Source organism: Blastomyces gilchristii (genome assembly GCF_000003855.2).
Source record: "Blastomyces gilchristii SLH14081 genomic scaffold supercont1.1, whole genome shotgun sequence".
Classification (NCBI taxonomy): Eukaryota; Fungi; Ascomycota; class Eurotiomycetes; order Onygenales; family Ajellomycetaceae; genus Blastomyces; species Blastomyces gilchristii.
Window position 1 is genome coordinate 2,852,056 of NW_003101682.1, and position 22,547 is coordinate 2,874,602.

Below are 22,547 nucleotides of genomic sequence, written 5' to 3' on the forward strand. Positions count from 1 at the left end.
CTGCTCATCTAAAAGGGTAAATTGATTGGGAGCTGTGAAGGCCGCAGCGGTCAAGAGACAAAAAGGGCATCATTGGCTTAGTGAGAAAGTCCAACGTTGCCATTGGGCGGGCTCCGAATAATGATAACCTCATATTATCTGCCACTTCCCAATCACAGACTTGAAGCTGGAGCATGTCTATTGCCTACCTGTGACCCCAACAGCCACGGATTGAGCAGTCTGTAGCTATCCTGTCGTAAATTGACCGAGATATTACATACTTCGATTCACCGCTGATGCAATCGACAGGGGGTTCGATCAGCTAAGCTTACCGAAGCCCTGGCTGTTCTTTTCGGTTCCTGTTGCGAATGAACCCTGTTGCACCCAGATAATGCGTCAAGCAAGGGTGGATGAGCAGCACTGCTGCAAAGAAGCTTCCGTGTGCCCGTTGATATCTCCTCGCTCTTCATCCTCTAGCCATCGAATACCAGCCACGTGTCTTTTTATATACATGAACATGCATTCTTATCAGATAATCGTGCTGGGTTCGTATACCATACCGGTGACTCGGGTGATCCTGATTTTCCGTCTCTGGGTGTCTGGTTTAGGCCTTTCGCATTCCTCATTCTGATTTGGAACGGATAGACAGTTTCCGAGATCCTCTATTGTATAATATCAACAAGAGGACTATCACATCTGGTAGAGATGCTTCCTCACTTGTTTGAGAACACCGGTAGGGTTTCAGTCAGGTTGTGACGTTGTGCGAGTTTTACCGTCTTGTGTCTCTTCTCTCCTTATTTTTTTAAGATTTGACGCATGCAGAACACATGCAGCTCCAAGATTTGACTTTTTATCTGCGTGATTTGTATCAGCCATTGATGAATTTCACTTTATCTGGGAATAAAAGGTTCTTATTTCCATAGAGCCCATCATTTGTTAACAAGGGGACCGGGCTTGAAGCAGGGTTGGATAATGCACTCCTAGGACAAGAGTAGCTACGCATTCAATGTAGCAATGAGTAGTCCGTAGAGAACAGCTGGATTGAAGCCAGTAGCGAGGACGAGCCAAGATCTTGCAATGCAGTAAACATGCGGCTGGGGTTCAGCCCCCTTGCCTTCACACTGCCACTCATCCCTTCCTTTGTTTCCGGCGTATGGCTGGAATTAATAGCCAGGTTAAATAAGGCAGTATTCTTTCTCCGCGGCCAGATTTCCCGCGATGTTGGCTCTATTCCTTCCTTTAGAGGAGCCGTATAGTCCCCGGCGTAGGAAAGCCCAGAATTTTAGGTTCCACCACTGGGCTTCGAGAGTACAGAAATATCGGAATGGTTCGGAGGATTCATCATATTTTGTGATTGCCATTGGCAAACCCTGCGGGAGAGTAAGAAATCTGCAGGTTGTAATCGCAGAAATTGGCCTAGTTGATAGTAGCCAGCTACCAGGGACGGAGAGAAAGTCAGTAGCAGGATTTTATATTGAAACCCAGCACTCCTGAACCATTCTCTAGAAGAGAAAGAAAAGGCGGTGTATGAACTGCCAGTTGAAGCCCTGACTCAATCTTGCAAAATTGAGACTGATGGAGTTTGGATGGTTGAGGTAAGGGGTCGCAGGGAGAAGCATGGTATGATTGACGGTGACACAGCTGGCTATCTTGCGCGACAAGACACTGTGCATGCAAACTATTTGCGGCGAGGCACATATAGTACGGATCTTATATCAGGCTGTTCTAGAACAAAACATCGTGCCTGAACATGTAGTGAAAGGAAGCCAGAAAGCTGCATGAGCAGAAGTTGAATCGCGGCCACAGAGCCTCATATCAAATCTGGTATATAACCCTAAACCCCCCTAACCTTCCAATTGCATCGCGCGATTCTGACTGAAATCTGCAACACAATCAGAACTGTTTCATCCTACATGAACCAATAAGCCATTAGTTATCTTTATTGTCTGCACGATGTTGCTCGCGGATTGAACCAAATTAGATTTAGGAGGGTTAGGCAGCTAACGTACCTGGGTTCTGAATCGGATGGGCGATACAGTTCCACCAAAATTGTGGCCAGAACCAATAAGTCTCACCTAACAACGACATCAACATCTTGGGAGTTTAATTCCAAAATTCGAAGTGTCCATCTTATTGTGCCTCCAGATATTTTATTATAACATTCAGTATTTCCGCTTCAGGTGCGTACCAATGGTTTATTCCTGATTCCCGACGTTGCATCCTAGTTGTCTGCAGTCAGATTCCGTCTTTAGGTCTTGATCCAAAGGACCTAAATACCCCCGCCCCCCTGACGTCACTTGGATGACCGGTTGGATTGTCTTCCAACAATTTGCAAATCGTTCACCAACCTCGCACAAGAACCTTGGATCATTAGTAGGGCCTGGAAGCTGGAGGCTGGAGGCCGGGCATTGGGCCTACTGCCTAGTGCCCTAAGAAATTTTTATGTACCAGTGGTAATCCCGTTAACCTCAGCCCCTAAACAATGCCAATATTCAGTTATGGATTAGTTTGAAAGCTTAACTAATTAACACGCGATCCACTGGGGGAACTATCGCTTCCGAGGTTCTGAATTTCCACACCACACCACACCGAACATTTTCTTGCAGCGGCGTCACTGGCTCATTGATCTTAAGAGTTACAGTGAACGAAGGACCCTATCGCCAAGCTCCTCCTACGCGAAACAGTCGCACAATATGGCTCCCATATGGCTCGCGGCTGCCTGACTCCCTTTGAAATGCAGACTACTCTTCTGGGGAGCTTTTCTACGTACTTTTCTTCATTATTCTGCTTTGAGTGCGTCTCCACTGTGCCTCAGGAGGCTAGAACACCACTGAAACCCGCGATTTCTCGGCGCGAAGCGGGCCAACACAATCTATAGCTAGAAAGGAACTAATTGTTATGGTATCTATTATCAATCGGATTTATTATTTGGGCGAACGGCCCTGTGAGAAGATGACGGAGTCTCTCGAGGTGGATCCTCGATATTGACGGTTTCTCATTCCTCCGCTTTTTGATGCCGGCAAACACTTGGACTGAGAAAGCCATAGGCTTGATTAGATCAAGATGACTGACACACTTGCATGGGTCAATAAGTTACTGAACATGAACAGGGCTGAACCGCCACGCTCTGCCAGTTTCTCCCGTTGTGTGGACTGCAAATTCTGGGGCCAATCGTTGCAGCTGGACCTGCTCCACCGCCGCGGGATAGGCTGACCAGGATCAACGGTGTTCTGCTCTTTTGTAATTTTATTTATTTTATTTTTTATTATTTCTCCCATGCTTTTTATTGCCTGTTCAATTCCCTCAATCACCCCAAAATACATTTCGTATATACTTCCACCGACAAGATATATCACTCTCTGGGTTCGCATATATCTATATATATTTGTTTGTTTGACAGCTCTGCTGCGGCACTTATTCTGCATTCTTCTTCCTGACAGCTCTGTCGTGCGGGGAGAACACTTTGCCTTCTGCAAATCCCCCGCACCCCGATATTCCTCACGTATCTTACCTTCCAATGAGGCTCCCACGGTTGAATTTTATACGGCTCCACTGTAGAGATATATCCCCTTTCCTACTCATCACGACCATGGGGACAAAACGGGCATCTTCTTACAGTTTGTATTTTGCTACGTCTAGATGCCTATATCTTGCTCCTGAATGTGCTGGCCGTGATTATCATATATCCGGCCAAGAACTTGTCTGGCATTGATGCGTTTTTCACAAGCTGCAGTGCGGCGACGACGACGGGGTTAAATACGTACGTCCAATAATTTTTCTCTTTTTCCTAATTCATTATTCGATTGTGCTTCTTTCCCAGTCATCAACCTGGATTCTGCGTTGGCGGCTGACACTGGGCCAAAAAACAAAAAAGCGTTGATGTCAATACAATGCATACATTCCAACAGGTGGTGATATATATGGTCCCCATGATTGGCAATTTAAGCGTCATAAACCTAGTGGTGGTGCTCGTGCGACTGTACTGGTTTGAAACTCGATTCAAAGACATTGGTAAAAATCTTCCAGTTCTCAAGGGGAGCCTCGATCAGTCCTGCTGCTGTTTGTGCGCGGCTGGGGTAGGCAAGAGTTATTTATTAAACCTGTGTGCGTTTGATCACCAGTTGACTTTGCAATCCGTCATGCAATTCTAGTCCGATTGTCACGGCAGCGTTCGATTGACCGACCTCGTTCCAGTAGATTGCATTCATCAGAGTCCAGAGGAAGAGATAGTATCACATTGCGAGACAGAATAAGAGATATCAGAGTGCTTCGCCCTGAGCCGAGAATAGGCAGTAGAAGCAGGACTGCTGCCTCTGAGGCGGAGGGATTGAGGCTGCGGGCTAGGATTCTCAGCAATATGCCCAGCAACAATTCCAACAGCGACAAAGACAAAGACAACGAAAACGAAAACGACAATCGAAATGAAGCTGTTCCTAATGTGAACGAGAACGCGAAAATAAGTACTGTTGAAAATGATGGTACAACCATTTTCCCCTCGACTCCAGATCTTTCTGCTTCTCCAGATCCACAGCCTTTGATGCTTGATCAAATTAGTTCTTCGCCCGACAAGAACAATACAGAACGGAGTGCGCCCTCCGCGCATATTAGCTTCTCTGCTGAGACAAACATGGAGCCCCGTGGACGGGCACTGCGAATCCCAGGCCCAAGAGAGTTTGAAAGCGGTGGGAATAACCCCTTTCCTTTATAACATAAGCTAACTAGGAACCTATATCGGAGCCAATTGCTAATTTCCTGCCAAATAGGACAAACTGTTCGCGAGGTTGACGATGGTAAGACATGCAATTTCTGCATCCTACTCATATTTGAACCCCATAAATGATCCATGGATAAATGCCCGTTTGCGCAGAGTGAGGCTAATGACAAAACAACTCACGAACCAAAATAGACGACCTTATGAAAAGTATAACCATCGAAGAATCTCTATCGGCAGGGCCCTCAGGGGAAACCGAACGTCGACGGCTGCCCACCATGGGTAGGCTGCTTTCCCATGCGGCCTCAGTCGAAAGAGCTGCTTCAAATGCATTTATTCTCGGCAATAGCTCGCGGAAACGTTCTCGGTCGAGATCTTCAAACCCACTAAATCGATCGTCCTCGAAGTCTGAACGGGCCCTCTTAGACATGCCATATCTGTCGTACCAACCGACGATCGGGCGTAACTCGAAATTCTTGGACTTGACTGATGAACAGAGGGATGAGCTGGGAGGGATTGAGTATCGTAGTTTGAAGCTTTTAGCAAAGATTGTGTTCTGTATGGGCCTCTCCCTTTATCTCCTTCTAGAGAAGACGCTAACATCTTTCATCTTTTAAACAAAATAGGTTACTACGTGTTTTGGCATATATTCGGCGTTATTTGTCTTATTGGCTGGATTCACAATTCGGACCGGAAGTACAGTGACTATGTTCGATCTGTAGGCCAGAACCCAACTTGGTGGTAAGCGCCTGTTTTTTGCTCCTGGGATGAGAAAGCCCAAAGGGATTAAAATACCAGAGTCGATTCATCTGCTTATTTGGGTGGCGTCTAGGGCGATTTTCTCCAGCATGACCGCTTACAACAATCTTGGATTCACCCTTACGCCCGACTCCATGATTAGTTTCCGCAACGCAACCTTCCCCATCTTCATCATGACATTCCTAATTTACATTGGCAACACAGGCTACCCTTGCATGTTACGCCTCATTATCTGGATCATGTTCAAGATATCACCTCGAGATTCTGCAATCCGAGAGCCACTGAATTTCCTGCTCGATCATCCTCGTCGATGTTACACGCTGCTTTTTCCCTCTAGCCCTACTTGGATGTTATTCTTCAGCTTGGTATTTCTGAACTTTATCGACGTCCTGCTGTTCCTCGTCCTAGATCTGCAAAATGAGGAAGTTCTGGCCGTTCCGTCTTCATGGAATCGTTTCTTGGCTGCGCTTTTTCAGGCAGCGTCGGCGCGTACGACGGGGACAAGTACTTTCAATGTCGCTAAGGTGCATCCGGCTGTACAGTTCATGCTCATGGGTACGTTCAAAGAGAAAAAGAAATTGCTATAATTATTTGTCAAAGTTTGACTCGCTAACGGAATGATTTAATTTCCAGTGATGATGTACATCTCCGTTTTCCCAATCGCTATTAGCGTACGAAAGTAGGAAATTGATCCCGAAACTCTGCACAACTGGCTCCCTCTCTTTAAAGCAGCCCCTGCTAATACCTAACCCAACTACCCTTGACAGAACGAATACATATGAAGAGAACTCCCTGGGTCTCTACGATCCACAAAGTGACGAAATCGACGAGTCAAATAGCACTGCCTCCTATGTGGGTGCACATATGAAAAAGCAACTCGCATTCGACTTGTGGTATGTCTTCTTCGGAATGTTCATTCTCATGATCACCGAAGGGTCGAAGCTAGCCGATAAATCGGATCCGGTACGATTATTTAACTTTTAAACTTTTCCTATTTGCTTGTCCCAACCCGTTGAACGAAATATAATAACTCAAAGGGAATAGGAATTCGCAATCTTCTCTGTGTTTTTTGAAGCTGTCTCAGCATAGTAAGTGCCTTCCACAACTTCTGATCTAGTTTCGAGGCTATGCTGTATCTGCTTTTCTATTTCTTTCGCATCCCTTTCCTTGTGTATAACTTCAGTCATTATCTAACCACCAACCCATAACTACAGCGGAAACGTCGGTCTGAGCCTGAGTCACCCGTCTATCAGCAGTGGCCTGACTACCAAATTCAGCGTGTTAGGAAAATTAGTCATCTGCGCCTTGATGCTTCGTGGTCGACACCGCGGATTGCCATATGAACTTGATCGAGCGGTTCGTACTTGTTTCCCCCCGGTTAATTTCCACCCTCGTATCCTACCCTACCATATGTTCCTCATAAACACTCATCTCGCTTCTCATCCCTTACCACCTTTCCGCTTTCCATTTCTCTTTCTAGCAAACAGAAATGAACTCTATATTAATTTCATTTTCTCTCTTCACTTTCAAATTCGATGCAGATCATCCTCCCGAGCGAACGGAATCTTACGGATTCAAGTTCCACCAAGGATGGCGGCGCAATTACAACTGCGCTACCCTCAGCAAATACAACTATCGGCCCCTTGTCGCGCGTTCGAACTGCGGAAATCGTATAACACAAGGGATGTTGTATGGGTACTATAGATACATAGATTATTATTACATTGCATAGACAGCCACATGAATAGTGCATAAGCTCGCAAGAGACCTTTTTTTGCTTTTGGATAGACGTAAAAGTGGCGAGACGTGATGTATGTACTAAGCGGTTCCCTTCTTCCTGGTGGTGATTTTGGGTGGCGGGAGAGTTTCCTCGAGTGTTGAATCACTGCTGAATTAAGGCATTCCACTATAGGAGCCCGTATGCCTCGAGATGCCAGGTGTCTATTTTCGCCCATTATATTACGGGCCTGGTATCCTACCTTTAAATAGGAGGTGAAATACGTTCTATCAATCCCTTGGTACTTCACGTATAAAATCGCCCAACTATTGGCTAAGTTTGTTCAACCAATATTATTTTTATTTCTACACTGTATTCTACTATTAGTACAACTATTTTTATTTCAATTTAAGTAAGTATTACTCATTTTTATAAATGATTTAAGTGAAGTCGTCAATAAAAAAAATAACAAAGCAAACTATATAAGCTCAGAATCGAGTGGAGTTGAGTTATAATTTGGAGAGTACTCCGGACCCTCAACATTCAATTTCACAAATCCGAGGGCCTCAGTGGCTCAACAATGTGACCTCTGGATGCATGGAGAACGCTGGTATCTCTATTACCCTGTTCTATATGTTCTCGTCCTCTGGCACTCTTTATCGGCGGCATGGGCTGGATTCCGACAGTTAACCTCTCCCGTTTTATCTTTTATATGCATCCAAGTATGAGAAGTCCGATGATATCGCGGCTACTTCCTCTGCTCGCCCAACTCCACCACGTACAAAACAGAAGACGTTCCACGAGGCTTGACGCTTTGGTGAAGCAGCACAATGGAACAGAGAAATTTTGATGCAATTCAAGACCGCCTTGGAAAAGAATCCTGCGGTGGATCTAATATCACTGTTCCATTGATTCTTCATCGTGAGCATCGAAATTCTCAGTGTCCTCAGCTATCTTGCTGCGAGAATCAACCTTCAAGCACCAGACGAGCTTCATGATGACCTCAGGAGGGGGCTGGAGGTTAATTTACTCTCTGCATTTACCGGAGAGCATATCCCCATCACAGTTTCCCGTACGTTGGCTGGTTGATCGAGTTTGGGGGATCAATCTCAGAACCACATGGCCCCAAACCAAAATTGAACGCTGAAGATTCCCTTTTGTGTATGAAATACCCATTTAATGCTAGGAAAGCAGATATCCAATTCTTCTTGTAAGATGCCTGTAGTACAGCTTATCACTGTACTGCGCCTAAAAATATCGCGAATGTCCAGGATACAGGCTTAGAAATGAATAGATGTAACAGACAGGCCATAATCTCCACCATTCAGAGAAAGGAAATCAAGCAAATAAACTAGTATGAGTATGGTAGTTAACAAATCGGTGGTCAACGCTTCAATGATATTCAGTTTGACTTTTTCATCTACATCAATCCCTCCTGCTTGCCTTGAACGACCCGCTTGTTATGCTTGTAATTGGTCTCGTTCTTGTCGATAATATTCTTCTCCTCCAAGACATCCAGAAGCTCAAGGACATAGTCCTGACAGTTATAACCCGGATATTCGTTGTGGATAACCGCATTTTCCGCAGCGTCCTTAATCGCGCTAATTTTGGAATTGTCCACGTCACACAGGTGGATGGTCTCCAAGAGAGTCGCCGATTTATGAGCGTTCGAGATTTCCATCTCGAAACGATATCTGGTAGGAACCCAGGATCTGGAGGAGGATATTTTCCGCATCCGTTGGCCCGTCGATGAAGAGACCCCAGTGCTTATATACACCACCATCGTCGAAAATGGCAACATATAGCTCAGTAGTCGAAGACATAGTAAGAATCGCCCACTATCGAAAGTTGGAGAGTTCGTAGGCCTGACGCATCGAGGTAGATCAAATAGAGACTAGATGAAAGGGTAAAACTTGCATAAAGAAGTCCGGTAGAAAGCTGTTGAGCATATAAATTATTTTCCGTTAATCTAACTGCTGAACCCGAGAGGATTTTGGATGCTTTTATATTGGCTCAAAAAGAAGCGGGATATTGAGGCGTCGGCGAGACGCCAGGAACCATGATATCAAATCTGGGTGCAACACTGGCTATCTTTTAACGCGGGGTGTGAGAGCCCTAGGCTTCCTAGTAGTTACAGACTAGCGCCCTGCACACTGTATATAGCCCTCTACTACAGAGTAGATAGAATCATCAATATCAACCACTCTCAGACATCCAATAGAATGGAACTGTTGTGGTCATGAGGTATTTAAGACGGTCCCCCAGCAATGGGAAAAACTTCCTAGCTCAGCGGGTATTTCATGCAGGGGTTAAGCCGGGAGGAACCAATTCAAAGAGTCGAGGCACTTATAGTGCTTGTATATGGTAGAGACAAGAACAAATCTATAGTCAAGACAAGCACATATTTCCGACAGCCTACTTGCTTGGTAAGTGATTTCTCAGCTACAGATTCAGAGTCACTATTAGTCAGTGAGTCAGTTGAGTGAAATACTATGACATATATTTGTCTGAAGACAGTGTACGTATTAATGAAACAAAAGAAGAGAATGAGTGCTGACAGACTATGTCTTTATTTCAGAAACAGATTTTCATAAGATAGATGAAGTTCTGAGCTGATATTACTTCCTAAAGGTACATACACATAGGCGCTGATGGTGCAGTAGTATCCAAAGAGACAAAGCCAGTTCCAAGAGGGTGCGAGAATTCCAAAAAACTTCGAGAATAAAAAGACCCAACGTATATTTAAATATGAGTAAAGTTTAAAATCCAAAGGAAAAAGAGAGGAAAAGAAAGTATTCACGTAGAAGTATAAACGCCCCCAGCTCCTATGCTTGAGAAAGAGAAAGAAGAAGGGTATGAAGAAGATGATAGTAAGAATAAAAAACAAAAGAAAGGTTGTTGGAAAGGGTGAAATAAGAATATAAAAAAGAAAAAACGTGGAAGACACGAGAAGGCTAGTGGGAAGGCAAATCGGGGGCTTCAATTCCCAGGAAATAAATAGAGCTCTTTGGAGGGCTTTGAAGTGGTGGTATATGGTCGAACTCAAGGGACCATGAAAATGTGCAAAACCATAGAATGAATGTATATGCATTTCATGTAGGAGGCACATAGGGTAACGAATGATGCAATAATTCCGGGGGAAAAAGTGGGGACTGTCGATGGTGGGGATGATGTAATTGATAAAACGACGAAAAAAAAGCGAAGAACGAGGAAAATTCCTTCTTCGACAGTAGTACCCAAGGAATCAATTGAGTTTTCAGGTTAGGAAATGGGATAAAATGGGATATATATATAGGTACTCCGGCATCGCTTCTTCAAAACAAAAATTTCAACCACTTGGAGTTGGATACTGGCCAGGCAATTTAAAATCGCTAACTATCGAGGGTAGCTCGCGGCTTCGGTCAAAATTTGATTTCATGGTTTTTGGGGAGCCGGCTTCAGTGGCTGCCGGGGTTGTTAAGGGCGTCGTCGCATCTTTTTCCAATGCACCGCTGGAGTAAGGTATGTTGCTCGTAGCCGACGAGACCGTGGTTCCGCCTAGGCTGGTTCCTAGGCTGGTTCCTTTATCTGCCAGGCCGTGGGAAGACGATATGGCTTCTGTTTTGCCGTCACCGAAAGCGTTAGCGGGGGAAATTGTCCGTTCCGGTGAACCGATCGAGGTATCGGGCTTCGAGGATGTTCGTAATAATAATGGGTAGGTATGTTTCTGAGGTGACGAAATCGCAGCTGTAGCCGGTGCGGGATCCATCCAATCTACGTAGCTATGATCTTGCAGTTCGACTACGCCGGAATGGCTCGGTTCGACAGCATCATCATGGACCCCGTCTGGGAGGCCAGTTGGATGGTTCTTGGTATCGGCGGGCGCTAGTGAGTCAGGGTTTCCAGAACTTTCTCTAGATGAGGCGTAAGTCGCTTGTGAATTTCGGTGGAGGTGGATATCACTTGGAAATCGCCCACCTGGTTGAGGGCGCTGCTGCCACTGCGTTTCCACCACCGGCGGTGCCTGATTTACAATCACATGGTCCGCAGAGTATGGCGTTTCGTCTGCTTCGTCCTCATCCATGACTCCTTCACTGCTGCTGATAGATCCCGCACGGTAAAGTCCACCACTTAGTTGGCGCGAATGTTTGCGCACGAAAGCATTGCGATCCTCGCCGGTTTTTTGGGCCAGGTTTTTGATGTCGTTGTACCATTCGAGCATGGTATCGTGAGATTCTGCTCGAAATACCCATGAATGGCCGCGATGCATCGAACCCGTTTGCCGTCCTTTTAACATGAACTTGTGGGATGCAGAGCCACTTTGCGAGTGAGAGCCTAACTTTTGTTCTGGTAGATATAGCGACATGACGGGATTTTGATACTCGATTCGATCCGCCGACTTGTACTCGTGCAAATGTGTAGGCGACAACACATACCTATATCTAGTCAGTTTACTAAATCGAAGTGATATCAATCGAAAAAACAAGACTATTATTTTGGCATAGAACATACCAGCCAGGCGTATAGCTCTTCAAATACTTGCTCTTGCGCTCAAGCATGCCAGCGCGCACTTCGGCCGCTGCAGGATGGTTCTTTCCAGGATAATTTATATGTTGAAAATCCCGTATCGGCAATAGCGGATCGACCAGATGATCGTTGTGAGATACAAAGGAATCCCACTCGTGATCTTGGGGAACACTTATTGGGCCTTCAATGAGCTGCCCCGCCGCGTCGTACGCCGCATCTGCATCGCGCTTCAGGATATTTGCATATATATTGTACGTTTTCTGGATTTCCGTGACAACAATGCGTTCAAGCTCACGGCCTGAGTTTTCCAGGTTCAGGAATGCCTTTGCAGAAAAAGGGTCAGTGGGGATGGGATCTAGGAGTTAAAAGTGGCTGGGGAATAGGGATAAGCTACTTACGCGATGTAGATAATTTTCTTCATCAATCTGCTTTTCAAGCTGTCTATGTACCGCACATTTCACAAGGAAAGGGTCTCCTTTTCCCGAGGTAGCCGCTGGGTCAGTATCCACCAGTCCAAGAGCTTCCTGTAAATTCCTCACTGCTTTCCGAGTGCCTTCCAACTCCTTGTCGACTGAATTCCTAAAATCACCCGAGAGGCTCTTAATCTCTTTGATTTTCTGTTGCAGATCTGACCTGAGACCGGTCAGTTGCTTAATGACTTCCAATTCGACGTCCCTCGCTTTTGCCGATTCTACCACTGCCTGTCTATGATATTCTTTTAGTATTTTGGTAGCATCCGAAATCCCACCTGTTGCAAGAAACGTGGCTGGGAAAACGACATTGTTCATCGAATTCGAGACTGAGAGAAGAGTCTTTGATCGAATTTCGTATGATTTTTGGATTTCCCGGAAAACCATTATTAAATCCTTCAACACTTTGCGCCAGGCTGTTGTTGCAGAGTTAGTTCAGCTAAATTCATCTTAAAAAACGAAGGCCCCATATACGTTTGTATGTATCCTTCAGGGGCATCACTGATAGTTGCTTACCTTGGAATCTCGCAGCCAAAACATCCGTCGGACTCCCCGAAGTAGGTATAGGGACATAAAAGGCACTGTTGACCTCATCACCATCCACCATCCCGTACTTCTCTTTCTCACCGAGAGCCATACTCCTCACACTCCCTGCACGACTACTTCTCCTGCTTCCACCCCGTCGTAAACTCCCCTTCTTACTCAACGATGGCTTCTTTTTTAAAGTCCCCGACGCTCGAGATGGCAAAAGCGATTGTGCAGCTGACATCTGCGAGTCGGAGCGGTGTAGGTTATTCGTGGTAGGGGGAGCGCCGTCGATAACAGACGATCCACGCCGACTGGACATATCTTCGTGGAATCGAGATACTTGAGGTGTTTGTGTCGAATTTTGGACTGGCACTCCCCGGACCTGGAAATCCGAGGGCACGATCGAACTCGGGGTGGCCATGTAGGAGGTCAGACGAGAGGCAGTGCCGTTTACCTGATTCGCATGGGAGGGTTCCGTAGAGTTCGGGGCCGTTGTATACTCATCGTGCAACGGGGTTCGGGGTCGGGCGGCCATGGGGCCGGGACGATGTGCTTGTTGAAGCTATAGCAGTTATGTATTGTTTTATATTGTCCTTTGTTCCCCCACCTCCTAGGCACAAAGCGACGAGGTCTGTATAGTAGTACTAGTGAATCTTCTATCCACAGTTGCCGCTCACAGTATCCGCAACGCTATAAGTTGAATATAAGAAGAGCAGGAAGGATAGCTAGGAGTCGGATAAATAATGGCATGAATGCACGATGTGGGCGTCAAGAGGACGGGGACAGGAAAAGGTTAGAGAATTATCTCTGTAAGAAGTCCGGCCTTGAGGCATGGGCTTCGGCGGGAAAACAATGGGGATGACGTCGAGCAGGTTGGGCAGAACTGGGGACAGGAGGAGGGAACGTTCGTACTGAGTATTAATAGGTATCCACGCACAGGCTCCCGGCCAGGCTTGGCGCTGGGAAGGATGGCCTGGTACCCCCGCGGTACTTCACAGGTTTGAACAAAACCACGAATTGAGTTCCCCCAAGGATGGCGATATGATGCAAAGAAGGCGAATTATTCTCTATTACCAGCACCATTTGCCACGTTTTATGGAATGGAATGAAGATATATGTACAGTACATGTACAGCAACAGGAAGATCCCGCCTTTGTTTACACCAAGCAACATCTCAAGGTGAACTACGGATTACCGACCGAAGATATTTGGGTTCGTAGAAGCTCTAGGCAGGAATTTAAGATGATGCTACACCGCTAGGGAAACGTGCCAAACGGGGTCCCTGGCTGTAGTAAGATGTTAAGATGTGTACGCCGCGTATGTACATGTACAAATTATATTATTATGTATACGGAGTACACAGCACAAATCAATGCGTGTCTCCGCCCCAAGGCGTCGCCACAGCCTCATTTATACGTCACGCCTCACCTTTGAACGGAGGTTGGCATCAAGTGTGGCTGAAGGCTCTCGTGCTCGTGTCATGTGATGATATCTTGCTTGAGGAAATGGGAGGGTATTCAATAATAAGAGTATATCATTGCAGTCACCACCATTGATCCCCATAAGCTAGACTATACTGCTCCATGTAATCACATTTCATAAGTTGTAGATGATTGGACAAAAAGTCCGGACCGTAATTATAAAAGAGCTCCATTAGGGAAGAAAGGTTCTGCCTGCAAAAAAATTCATGACAAGCCCTCTCCCCTCTTACGCGTGCGTGTGCGGTGTATCTCAATTGGCGCTGTGGACGAATATCGCAAACTTTTTATTTCTCTGCTCGATCGATACAATAAAACATATTCTTCGTCGATGAACGAAGGGTCGAGAGGGAGACGAGACCGGACAAAGTCTGCCAGGCTTCATCCTGTCCGCATTATTCAATGCATGGCAAAAGAGGGAAGGGTGGGGGCTTGGGGTATAACATCGGAGGTTGTGTGCTAATATGGGAAAAAAAAGGTGGACGAGACAAAGTTCTAGTGAATTTGGGTCCTGAGACAACAATATATACTACAGGAAAAAAAAGGGACATAGAAGACTGGAAAAGGAAGTGAGGGCTAATATATGACTAGGAAAATGTATATGCAAGTATTTTTTATTTTTTTTTATGCTCTGGCGGGTTGTGCTGTGGCAGGCACGTCAATGCCGTAGTTCTCCTTCAGCCTCTGCCGTCTTCGTTCCTCGTAGTTCTCGCCGCGGATGCCTATATATTCATTTATGGTTAGCACCCATGTCATCGCAGAAATGGAGACTTAGTCCGCGGATGGCTCAAGATGATGGTTTGCATACCTCTACCTTCCCCGAGCTGGGCAACTGTCTCCTCAATCGGGGAACGGAAGTTCTTCCGGAGCTTTTCCCGCCTCTCAAACTCATCCTCCTCATTAGCATGTCCCTTGCCTGCAAGACTTCCTCCGGTATATTCGAATACACTAAGTGCAGTGGCCACAACCACGCCGTAACCAATAACCGCGGGGAACGTTCGGGCTGCAACGAATAAATATATGTTGTTAGTGGTCTAGTCGGTCCGCGAACTCTGGAGGACGTGACACGGAAAAAGCGAGGACTAGACAAACCGCGCAATCCGATAGCTGCTCCACCGAAAAACCCTCCCCATGCAGCATTCCAGTGGTCGTCTTTCTCCCTTAGGTTAGCCGCTGCTATTCTCGCGAACTGATACGCACCGCCGACAGAGGCTACAAAACACCAAATAAACTATGATTAGCACGCCCTTCCAAAAAAATCCGCTTCATCCATCCATTGCCATTGAAGCGATCAATCGTACCAAATAAAGCAATTGTGCCGCCTGTTTTTGTGACGACACCCCAGGGGCCGTAGTTTCGTTTTTGCAGGGTGTTCTGGACGGACGAGGCGAAAAGACCAACGGCCCCGGTCGTCAGCGTTGTCTTGATGGTGGCAGCAATGGCATCTTGTGGGTGATAGCTTTCCTCTTCGGCTGGGGAAGACATGACTGCTTCGGCAGAGGAAGAGAAACAGGACACAAAGCTGTGCTGTTGCGGGGGAGTGTTGGAGTGTGGTGTGCGCGTGAAGCAATACGGTCGTTCAAGAGTCTTGGGGTTGTGATTTGAAGGAACATGGATGGCCGATGGCCGGGTCTTGGCAAAACGTCTTGGGAGCTTCCGCAGACGACGAACGATGTACTCCGTACAACTACAACTTCAACTATTCAAAACACCTCAACGGAGTTGCTGGAGCCACCTTATCTTTGAATATATACCCCAGCGGGTGAATGTCTGGTAGACAGACAAGAGCTCAGCACAGCGCATATTCTTCTTTCCTTCCTACTTTCGTCGTTTTTTCTCTTTAGCTTAGTTACCCCACTACGTCAACCAGCAGCCTGAATAGATACGTCTTCTTCAACGCATTGCATCATTCGATTCGCTCACTCAGGAGGCTCCATCCAAACTGCTCTCTACCGTTGGAACAAACCTCGTTTAATAGCGGTAAAGCCTAGTTGCTAGAAGCTCATTTGTTCTTTTCCGATCTCTGGGCGAATCTTAGTTCCGATGATTCTTCGATGCTCTACGTCCTGAGCGCATTTGCGGAGCTTCTAGTAGCGTCGTTTGCTTGATACAGCTACGACGCTATCTTCGCGCAACACTTCTATTAGATTTGCTGGGAATCTTATCTCTAATGTCACACATGGCTGTTTCCCCGGGACCTGGTATGGCTATCAACGTTTGAAGCTCGTTGTTTTCCTGCTTCGTGATTCCTCTTGATCCGCCGTCTCTGTTAACCGTTGATGAACTATGGCTATCTGTCTAGGGAAAACCACTCCCCGCTTTATCCAAGATGTCCTCTCTTTCGATCCTGCAAATCCTCCCAGCTCATCCTTCAACCTCTTGACACAATTCCCACCTCCCTTCCACGATCCCGATGACTACCCGGAACTCATCTCACCAAAGGCCTGCCCCCACCAATATATAACAAAAGCCAACCAAACTGAGCTTCCTCCTAAAGGTTTCCAGGCTGGACTAAGGACTCCGTACAAGGTGTCCGCGATGTGCTTGATATGCCGCTATCATTTAGAGATCAAGATGGTGCATACAACAGAAGCGTCCCACTGTCCTAGCCAGCTACATCACATTGTTTACTCGCACAGCGACGGTCGCCAAGTTTCAAACCCTTTTTGGGAGAAGGGTCAACGATTAGAAACTCATTACTTTCGTTGTTCATATTCGACATGCGCTGCTGTTATTTCCCTGAAGTTACTATCCCCGGTTTTGACACCGCACTGGGTGAACATCTTGACAAACAAGGAGCTGCTAAAGGCCAGGACCGATGAAGCTATGGAGACGTATCCAGAGAGACTAGAGGGTCATAGTCGACCATTTCCCATTACTGTGTTGACGAACCTGCGCACCTACATCGATAATGCCCTGCATGATAGCCAGAGAAGCAAATCAATTTCCATGTCGAATAAGCGGTTCGTTGTTTGTTTTGGTGTGGATGGTCGGCCTTGCCATGAGCTTCTGGAATTCTTAGAATTTCATGCGAGGGTATGTGTATCTTACAAAACATTTATCTGAATCGTTGTGAAAATCTCATCTCCTGTTGACTCATTGGGCTTGCATAGGAAGACAGTTGGGATCCTCCGTGCCCAGACACATCCGACCACGTCCCGTATGGAAATCCTCTTAATATCTTTCTTGATAACGTGTCAAATGAGCTCTCAGCTTTAATCCACCGAAGGCCCGCTCATGAGAAAGAAGGCCAACCACCGGGAATCCCTCTCGACCCTGCCATTAGCAAGTTCAACCAACTCCTTGGTTCATCGAACTGTTAGTCTCTCTCACCATATGCTATGATTCAAAATACTTACCTATTAGTAGACGACAGAACATTCTTTCTGAATCCAGTTAACGAGGAAGTAAGAAGGGCTCCGTAAGTCTATATTTCTTTGTCTTTTCCTTTTCCTTTTGAGTGATAGTGTAATGTTCAGGAACCAATTGGTTTTTCGCTAACTAAATGTTCAGATATTACGAGGATCTTGGGGCGACTGAGGACATGTCCACGGATCTCATTATAGAGGCGTATAATCGGCAGATTGAAACTGATCCTAGACAAGGCCCTTATTATCTCAGATGTTTACGATATATTGGCGAGTGGAGAAGCGCGTCAGATGGAGGAAAAATCAACGACCTGGTAGCGCTGGAATGTAGTGGTTCTCGATACGCTGACGATGATATTCCCCGCGCGTACAAGTACTTTCAACTTGATTATCGAAATCGGAATTTGACGGATGATGACATCATTGTCTCTTTCTTTGCTCGTCTTCGCGATACTGCTAACGACACGGAAACAAGACGACAGCTTTGGAGGATTGGAGACAGCCGTGGGAGTGAGAAGATAAAATCGGTAGCAGAAGAGCGTATGTCTCATGAAGAGTCAGTAGAGCGATTCCGGAACTAACAGGTTTATAGGTGTTTCTACTGTGGAACAGGCGCTGTTGTACCTTGGAGTAGAAAGTGATACCTCTGATGATTTCATTGTTTCCATGTATGCTGCAAAGGTAGTTTTCGCCCTTCTCGTGCTGCCCCTTTGAAATATTCCAAATACTTACTCTCCAAATTAGGTTAACGATCAGCCCGCTACGAAAGAACTAGCTAGGAAGGCTGTTGCTTTGATTGCTGAGGCGCGTGACTCCAACTCCCTGAAATACTTTTTAAATACTGGTGAAGCAGCAGCTGCAGAAATGGATGTTGGAGAAGCTTTCCGTCTTCTTCAAATACCTGACCGGACCGTGGATGATGCTGCGATTCTCGCCGCATTCTCCGTTTGTTGTTCAGAAGCTCCAGGCCAAATTGAAACATATAGACGAGCTCTTGATGTCATTGGGAGAGACAAAGGGAGTGCGATGATCAGCAGCACCCTCGGTCAAAATGCGACACTGGCAAATCGCGTGCTCAAAGAATGGCCTGTCGGGCTCCAAAACATCGGCAATACCTGCTACTTAAACAGTTTGCTTCAATTTTACTTCACCGTGACTCCTTTCCGTAAGATGGTTATTCATTTTGATGACTATAAGATGCCTCTGGACGAGAGGAGCCTCGATAGGAAAAAGATTGGATCCCGAAAAGTCTCGGTTGTTGAGATCGAGAGGTCCCAAAAATGTGAGTTTTACACAATTCGGCCCTTATTGGATTAAGGATAACTAATCGATAAATTTTACTAGTTCTCGTGGAGCTCCAATCATTGTTTAAAAAGATGATTACATCTCCTACTTCCTCCGTTATGCCTGAGCAGGAGCTAGCTAGATTAACTTTAATTAGTTCTTCAAACGAAGCGGCCATCCGGAGGAAATCATTGATCTCGAGCAGTCGCCCCAGCCTTGGTGAGATAAATGGCATGCCAGTTTTAGGACCATTAGGGCCTCCAACTGCGACCATTGCAGAGGTATCAAAAGATGCGGCGGCGGTGGATGCGAGTAACAAGACACTTGAGCGCAGTGATGCGGACAGTGATATAACGCTTGTTTCATTAACCGCGCAAGCAGATAATGAGGAATCGCAGGTAAACAATAAGGAGAATATCGGGCCCGCCCCTCAGGAGATTACCGTTGAGATGAAAGAAGTAGACGATTCGAACGGGGTGGGAGCCGGTACAGGTACGTTATACAAACATCGTAACCGAGTCCGGGCTCCATCAGTTTGAGGTCTGATGGCTTACTTTCTATGTTTAACTACAGGCGATTCTATGCAGGCGTTGGCGCCCATTGGCCCTCCGAATAGACCCCCTCCCGTTCCTCCTCGGCCAACGCCTCTACGGCCGGCACCCTTAGATTACCAGCAGCAACTCAGAGAAGAGGTTGAGCTTGGGGCACAGCAGGATGTCACAGAGGTTATAAACAATGTTCTTTTTCAAACTCAATGCGCCGTCAAACCTATCAGGTTCGACCAAGATGGAGAGCAGCTCGATGTTGTCACAGAGTAAGTTTTCGATATGCATGCAACCTTAACGATAATGATAATCTCGTGGTTTCAACGCTGACACATAGTCGAAGTTTATTTTATGGCAAGACTGTGTCCTACATTGCCGCAGAAAACGGAGTTCGGTCCAAGGAAGAGTCTTGGTCTGACATCAAGGTCGATGTTGCTAGCGGATCGAAGGACATCTATTCTGCAATCGACGGCGCATTTGACGTCCAAAAGGTAGAGGTCGACGGCGCTGAGGTGGAACAATACGGTGCCATTAGCAAGTTGCCCCCAGTTCTCCAGATTCAAGTCCAACGCGTTCAGTTTGATCAAGTCAAGAAGTCATCGTTTAAGTCAACTCATCACCTGGAGTTGAAGGAAACTATATACTTGGACAGGTATATGGACAGTAATAAGCATAATCTAGATGAAAGGCGCCGTGAATGCTGGCGGTGGAAGGATGAACTCCGCAAACTGAGAGCGCGCAAAGCTGAGCTTATTGATACAGAGGTATAAATTCTTCTCTTCTCCGCTACTCCCCGCGGTCGTAAAGCTGACCATCGTATCCTTGAGTAGAGTTGGGCCTGTTTACCAGATGTCTTCACAGAGACAAAAGCATACATTCAAAGCCTAATGGCTATCGAAGACGAACCCGATATGGCAGATGAAGCACTGGAACTCGATGATGGTATTTTATCTCGTCTTACAGCCGTTGAGGAAATGGCCAGGGATGAAATTAAATGTATGTCAACGCACCTATGTCTGTTAATACCTTCCAAAAGTTGCGGTCCACTAATACGCAAGGGCAGGCCTCGAAGCACGAGAGAGGGATTTAGTTGCATTGCTTGACTCTCAATTCACCGATCTTCGACATCTCCCCTATCGGTTATATGCCGTCTTCGTGCATCATGGCTCTGTTGAGTTTGGTCATTATTACATCTATATTTTCGACTATGACAAGAATATATGGCGAAAATACAACGACAGCGAGGTGACCGAAGTCCATAGCAAGTCGGAGATATTCGAAAGCCAAAATTTAACAAATCCGCCCACCCCTTACTTCCTCGTGTACGTCAACGAGCACATGAAAGACCGTCTTGTGAAGCCAGTCAATCGCGAAATCGAGGACGTCAGCCCTCCCGAAGCCCCACCAATACCGGCACAGGCGCCAGCACCAGCACCATCTACCGTCCTGCGTGGTCAGCAAGCGAATGGGTCCGGACCGTCGCAAACACGCACTCCTCCCAGCGGCGATACAGAGATGGAAGACCCCCCTGCATACAATGAAATAGAGAATGTACCTGCAGGTATGGATATTGCCAATGGCAAAAACGGGACGGTGGATGGCAATGGTAATGGCAAAAAGACTACTAAAAACACACCTTCCACTACTGTTGCTAATGCCGCCGCCGCCGCGACTACCGCCGCCACCACTCTCAAGGGGAAGTGGAATAAGAAGTTTGCTAACATCCCGTCTGTGTCGTGGTAGGAGCAGTGGTCACGACGGAAGCTGAAGCTGCTGTATCTCCCTCTCCACCCCGCAACCGCCTCAAACGGAAAGTTGAGGGGGAAACTCGCACTGATGATGAGCCTCCAGGCACCCTCGGTCCCAAAGCGGCAGGTTAGTCGCGGCGCCCTCCATCACTCCAATAGAGGTTAACTCATGTTTAATGGCTGGTTTTTTTTTTTTTTTTTTTTTTTTTTTTTTTTTTTTTTTTTTTTTTTTTTTTTCTAACTTGAGTGTTGATGTGATGTCATAATTATTGGATCCTTTTGACTTCCCTTCTATTTCTCTCCTCTCTTCCACCCAGCATCAATTTTTCTTTTCTTGACGTTCCTCCCATCACATTTCTATTTAAGACCGTAGGCCTTCTGCTTTTTTATTTCTCCTCACGGAGCCCTTATTTTATTTATCTCGGTTGATTGGCGCTTTTTTTCATTTTGCTTGCCCTCGCATCATTTTATTTCGCTTCGCATTTTCCTTGCTGTCTGTACGGTGAAAATGTTCCTTTTTTACTTTTAAGACTATGTTAACGGGAACTTCGGGAATGCGGGCGCGCGTGTCTGGGGTTGGATGGATATTGATTTCGGTTTTTGAGATCCCTTTCCTTCCGTTTCTGCTTAAACGATATCTCCATGGGTGCGCGTGTATGATGTCTTTGACCCCTTTTCGATCTTTTTCCATGCGATCTAATGATAAAGATTTTCACGCCGGCGTATCAGCAACAATGCTACCGTTTTCAGTTTCAGCATCAGTAGTAGTTCGTCCCTTCAGCCTCTTTCTCCCAAAGGCTCTTTTACGCCCTTTGGGGCCCTTTTGTTGCGCTGCATTGATTGTTCTTTCATCCATTAGAGAGGAGCTTGTTGTATCAAATCAAAGACAGTACCATAGAAATTTTTCACATCAACATGAACTATCTATCCTACCTACCCAGGCAATTCCTAGAAGAGAGTTCACGAGGCATCTTATCATTTCACAAATGCGAAAAAGGAGTATTTTATTTTCAGGTTTATCCGCGGCGAAGCTCCTTTTTTGAATCTTGTGTCATCATCTTACATGGAAAGTCGCCATCCACATTGCAGGCTTGATAATAAATTGAAAAAAAATCAAATAAAAAGAATTAATAAAAAGGTGACCTAAACAACAAAACGCAGCCTGAGAGGTATCTAGATATCTATCAAATGAGTATGTGGGTGGAATGGTCTACAGCTCCATCGTTTTTTCCCAGCATGATATAGTTTATAACTAGTTAAGTTAGTTGGCCAACTAGGAGTCAGAAATATCAGTCAACATCTCCTTCCTTTGTATATATTCCGAAACCCTCTCTCTTTCTTGTGTGTGAGGATAATATTAAATATTCTTAACAATGGACCGGTGTTTCTTCTGTTTCTTCCGGTGTTTTTCTCTCCAGCTGTTTGTTCGGCGCGGCAATTCTCGGACTCGGCTA

At 46.1% G+C, this 22,547-nt stretch overlaps 5 protein-coding genes across 10 annotated transcripts; 2 read left to right on the top strand and 3 right to left on the bottom strand.

Annotated features, from left to right (window-relative positions):
• The first annotated feature begins 2,148 nt into the window (after positions 1–2,148).
• Positions 2,149–7,651, top strand: BDBG_00375 (potassium uptake transporter). 4 transcript variants are annotated; one of them, XM_031719857.1, is made up of 14 exons: positions 2,149–2,432; positions 2,542–3,533; positions 3,619–3,739; positions 3,854–3,990; positions 4,131–4,661; positions 4,743–4,769; positions 4,886–5,248; positions 5,317–5,431; positions 5,523–6,004; positions 6,083–6,128; positions 6,217–6,412; positions 6,494–6,537; positions 6,664–6,805; positions 6,991–7,651. In XM_031719857.1, the coding sequence occupies exons 2-14, from the start codon at positions 3,497–3,499 to the stop codon at positions 7,123–7,125; spliced, it is 2,376 nt and encodes a 791-aa protein (XP_031575767.1). In that variant the 5' UTR covers positions 2,149–2,432; positions 2,542–3,496; the 3' UTR covers positions 7,126–7,651. The 4 variants fall into 4 exon arrangements, with proteins under 4 accessions (XP_031575767.1, XP_031575769.1, XP_031575768.1 ...); XM_031719859.1 differs by having other exon boundaries at positions 2,149–3,739; positions 6,664–6,670; positions 6,727–6,805; XM_031719858.1 differs by having other exon boundaries at positions 2,324–3,533.
• Positions 7,652–8,329: 678 nt separating this feature from the next.
• On the bottom strand, positions 8,330–9,207 carry BDBG_00376 (uncharacterized protein). The gene has a single exon (XM_002629084.2). It carries the CDS (start codon positions 8,965–8,967, stop codon positions 8,587–8,589), a length of 381 nt encoding a protein of 126 aa, XP_002629130.1. The 5' UTR covers positions 8,968–9,207; the 3' UTR covers positions 8,330–8,586.
• Positions 9,208–9,357: 150 nt separating this feature from the next.
• BDBG_00377 lies at positions 9,358–14,032 on the bottom strand. Of its 2 annotated transcripts, XM_031719860.1 has the most exons (6): positions 12,659–13,605; positions 12,071–12,558; positions 11,658–11,995; positions 11,124–11,581; positions 9,729–11,059; positions 9,358–9,625 (listed from the first exon to the last, which is right to left on the bottom strand). In XM_031719860.1, the coding sequence occupies exons 1-5, from the start codon at positions 13,203–13,205 to the stop codon at positions 11,031–11,033; spliced, it is 1,860 nt and encodes a 619-aa protein (XP_031575770.1). In that variant the 5' UTR covers positions 13,206–13,605; the 3' UTR covers positions 9,358–9,625; positions 9,729–11,030. The 2 variants fall into 2 exon arrangements, with proteins under 2 accessions (XP_031575770.1, XP_002629131.1); XM_002629085.2 differs by lacking the exon at positions 9,358–9,625 and having other exon boundaries at positions 9,651–11,581; positions 12,659–14,032.
• A 168-nt stretch (positions 14,033–14,200) lies between these two features.
• BDBG_00379 (NADH-ubiquinone oxidoreductase 213 kDa subunit) lies at positions 14,201–15,777 on the bottom strand. Its single transcript, XM_002629087.2, has 4 exons — positions 15,450–15,777; positions 15,241–15,360; positions 14,957–15,151; positions 14,201–14,870 (listed from the first exon to the last, which is right to left on the bottom strand). The coding sequence occupies exons 1-4, from the start codon at positions 15,631–15,633 to the stop codon at positions 14,773–14,775; spliced, it is 597 nt and encodes a 198-aa protein (XP_002629133.1). The 5' UTR covers positions 15,634–15,777; the 3' UTR covers positions 14,201–14,772.
• On the top strand, positions 15,483–22,529 carry BDBG_00380. 2 transcript variants are annotated; one of them, XM_031719861.1, is made up of 13 exons: positions 15,483–16,349; positions 16,451–17,184; positions 17,262–17,466; positions 17,518–17,569; positions 17,662–18,056; positions 18,109–18,197; positions 18,261–18,798; positions 18,861–19,292; positions 19,374–19,614; positions 19,689–20,109; positions 20,176–20,341; positions 20,409–20,906; positions 21,089–22,090. In XM_031719861.1, exons 1-13 carry the CDS (start codon positions 16,319–16,321, stop codon positions 21,223–21,225), a joined length of 3,939 nt encoding a protein of 1,312 aa, XP_031575771.1. In that variant the 5' UTR covers positions 15,483–16,318; the 3' UTR covers positions 21,226–22,090. The 2 variants fall into 2 exon arrangements, with proteins under 2 accessions (XP_031575771.1, XP_002629134.2); XM_002629088.2 differs by having other exon boundaries at positions 15,714–16,349; positions 20,409–22,529.
• The last annotated feature ends 18 nt before the right edge of the window (positions 22,530–22,547 follow it).

Coding starts and splice junctions, on each gene's coding strand:
- BDBG_00377 (XM_002629085.2), bottom strand. CDS start 13,205: ATGGCCGCCCGACCCCGAACCCCGTTGCACGATGAGTATACAACGGCC. Junction 11,996..12,070: donor AAGAAAATTATCTACATCGC/GTAAGTAGCTTA, acceptor TTTTCTGCAAAG/GCATTCCTGAACCTGGAAAA. Junction 11,582..11,657: donor AAGAGCTATACGCCTGGCTG/GTATGTTCTATG, acceptor GACTAGATATAG/GTATGTGTTGTCGCCTACAC.
- BDBG_00376 (XM_002629084.2), bottom strand. CDS start 8,967: ATGTTGCCATTTTCGACGATGGTGGTGTATATAAGCACTGGGGTCTCT.
- BDBG_00379 (XM_002629087.2), bottom strand. CDS start 15,633: ATGTCTTCCCCAGCCGAAGAGGAAAGCTATCACCCACAAGATGCCATT. Junction 15,361..15,449: donor CGGCACAATTGCTTTATTTG/GTACGATTGATC, acceptor GGTGTTTTGTAG/CCTCTGTCGGCGGTGCGTAT. Junction 14,871..14,956: donor CCAGCTCGGGGAAGGTAGAG/GTATGCAAACCA, acceptor ATGAATATATAG/GCATCCGCGGCGAGAACTAC.
- BDBG_00375 (XM_031719857.1), top strand. CDS start 3,497: ATGAGGCTCCCACGGTTGAATTTTATACGGCTCCACT. Junction 5,432..5,522: donor GGCCAGAACCCAACTTGGTG/GTAAGCGCCTGT, acceptor GGTGGCGTCTAG/GGCGATTTTCTCCAGCATGA. Junction 6,806..6,990: donor CATATGAACTTGATCGAGCG/GTTCGTACTTGT, acceptor AATTCGATGCAG/ATCATCCTCCCGAGCGAACG.
- BDBG_00380 (XM_002629088.2), top strand. CDS start 16,319: ATGTCACACATGGCTGTTTCCCCGGGACCTG. Junction 18,057..18,108: donor AAAATCGGTAGCAGAAGAGC/GTATGTCTCATG, acceptor ACAGGTTTATAG/GTGTTTCTACTGTGGAACAG. Junction 20,110..20,175: donor CTGAGCTTATTGATACAGAG/GTATAAATTCTT, acceptor ATCCTTGAGTAG/AGTTGGGCCTGTTTACCAGA.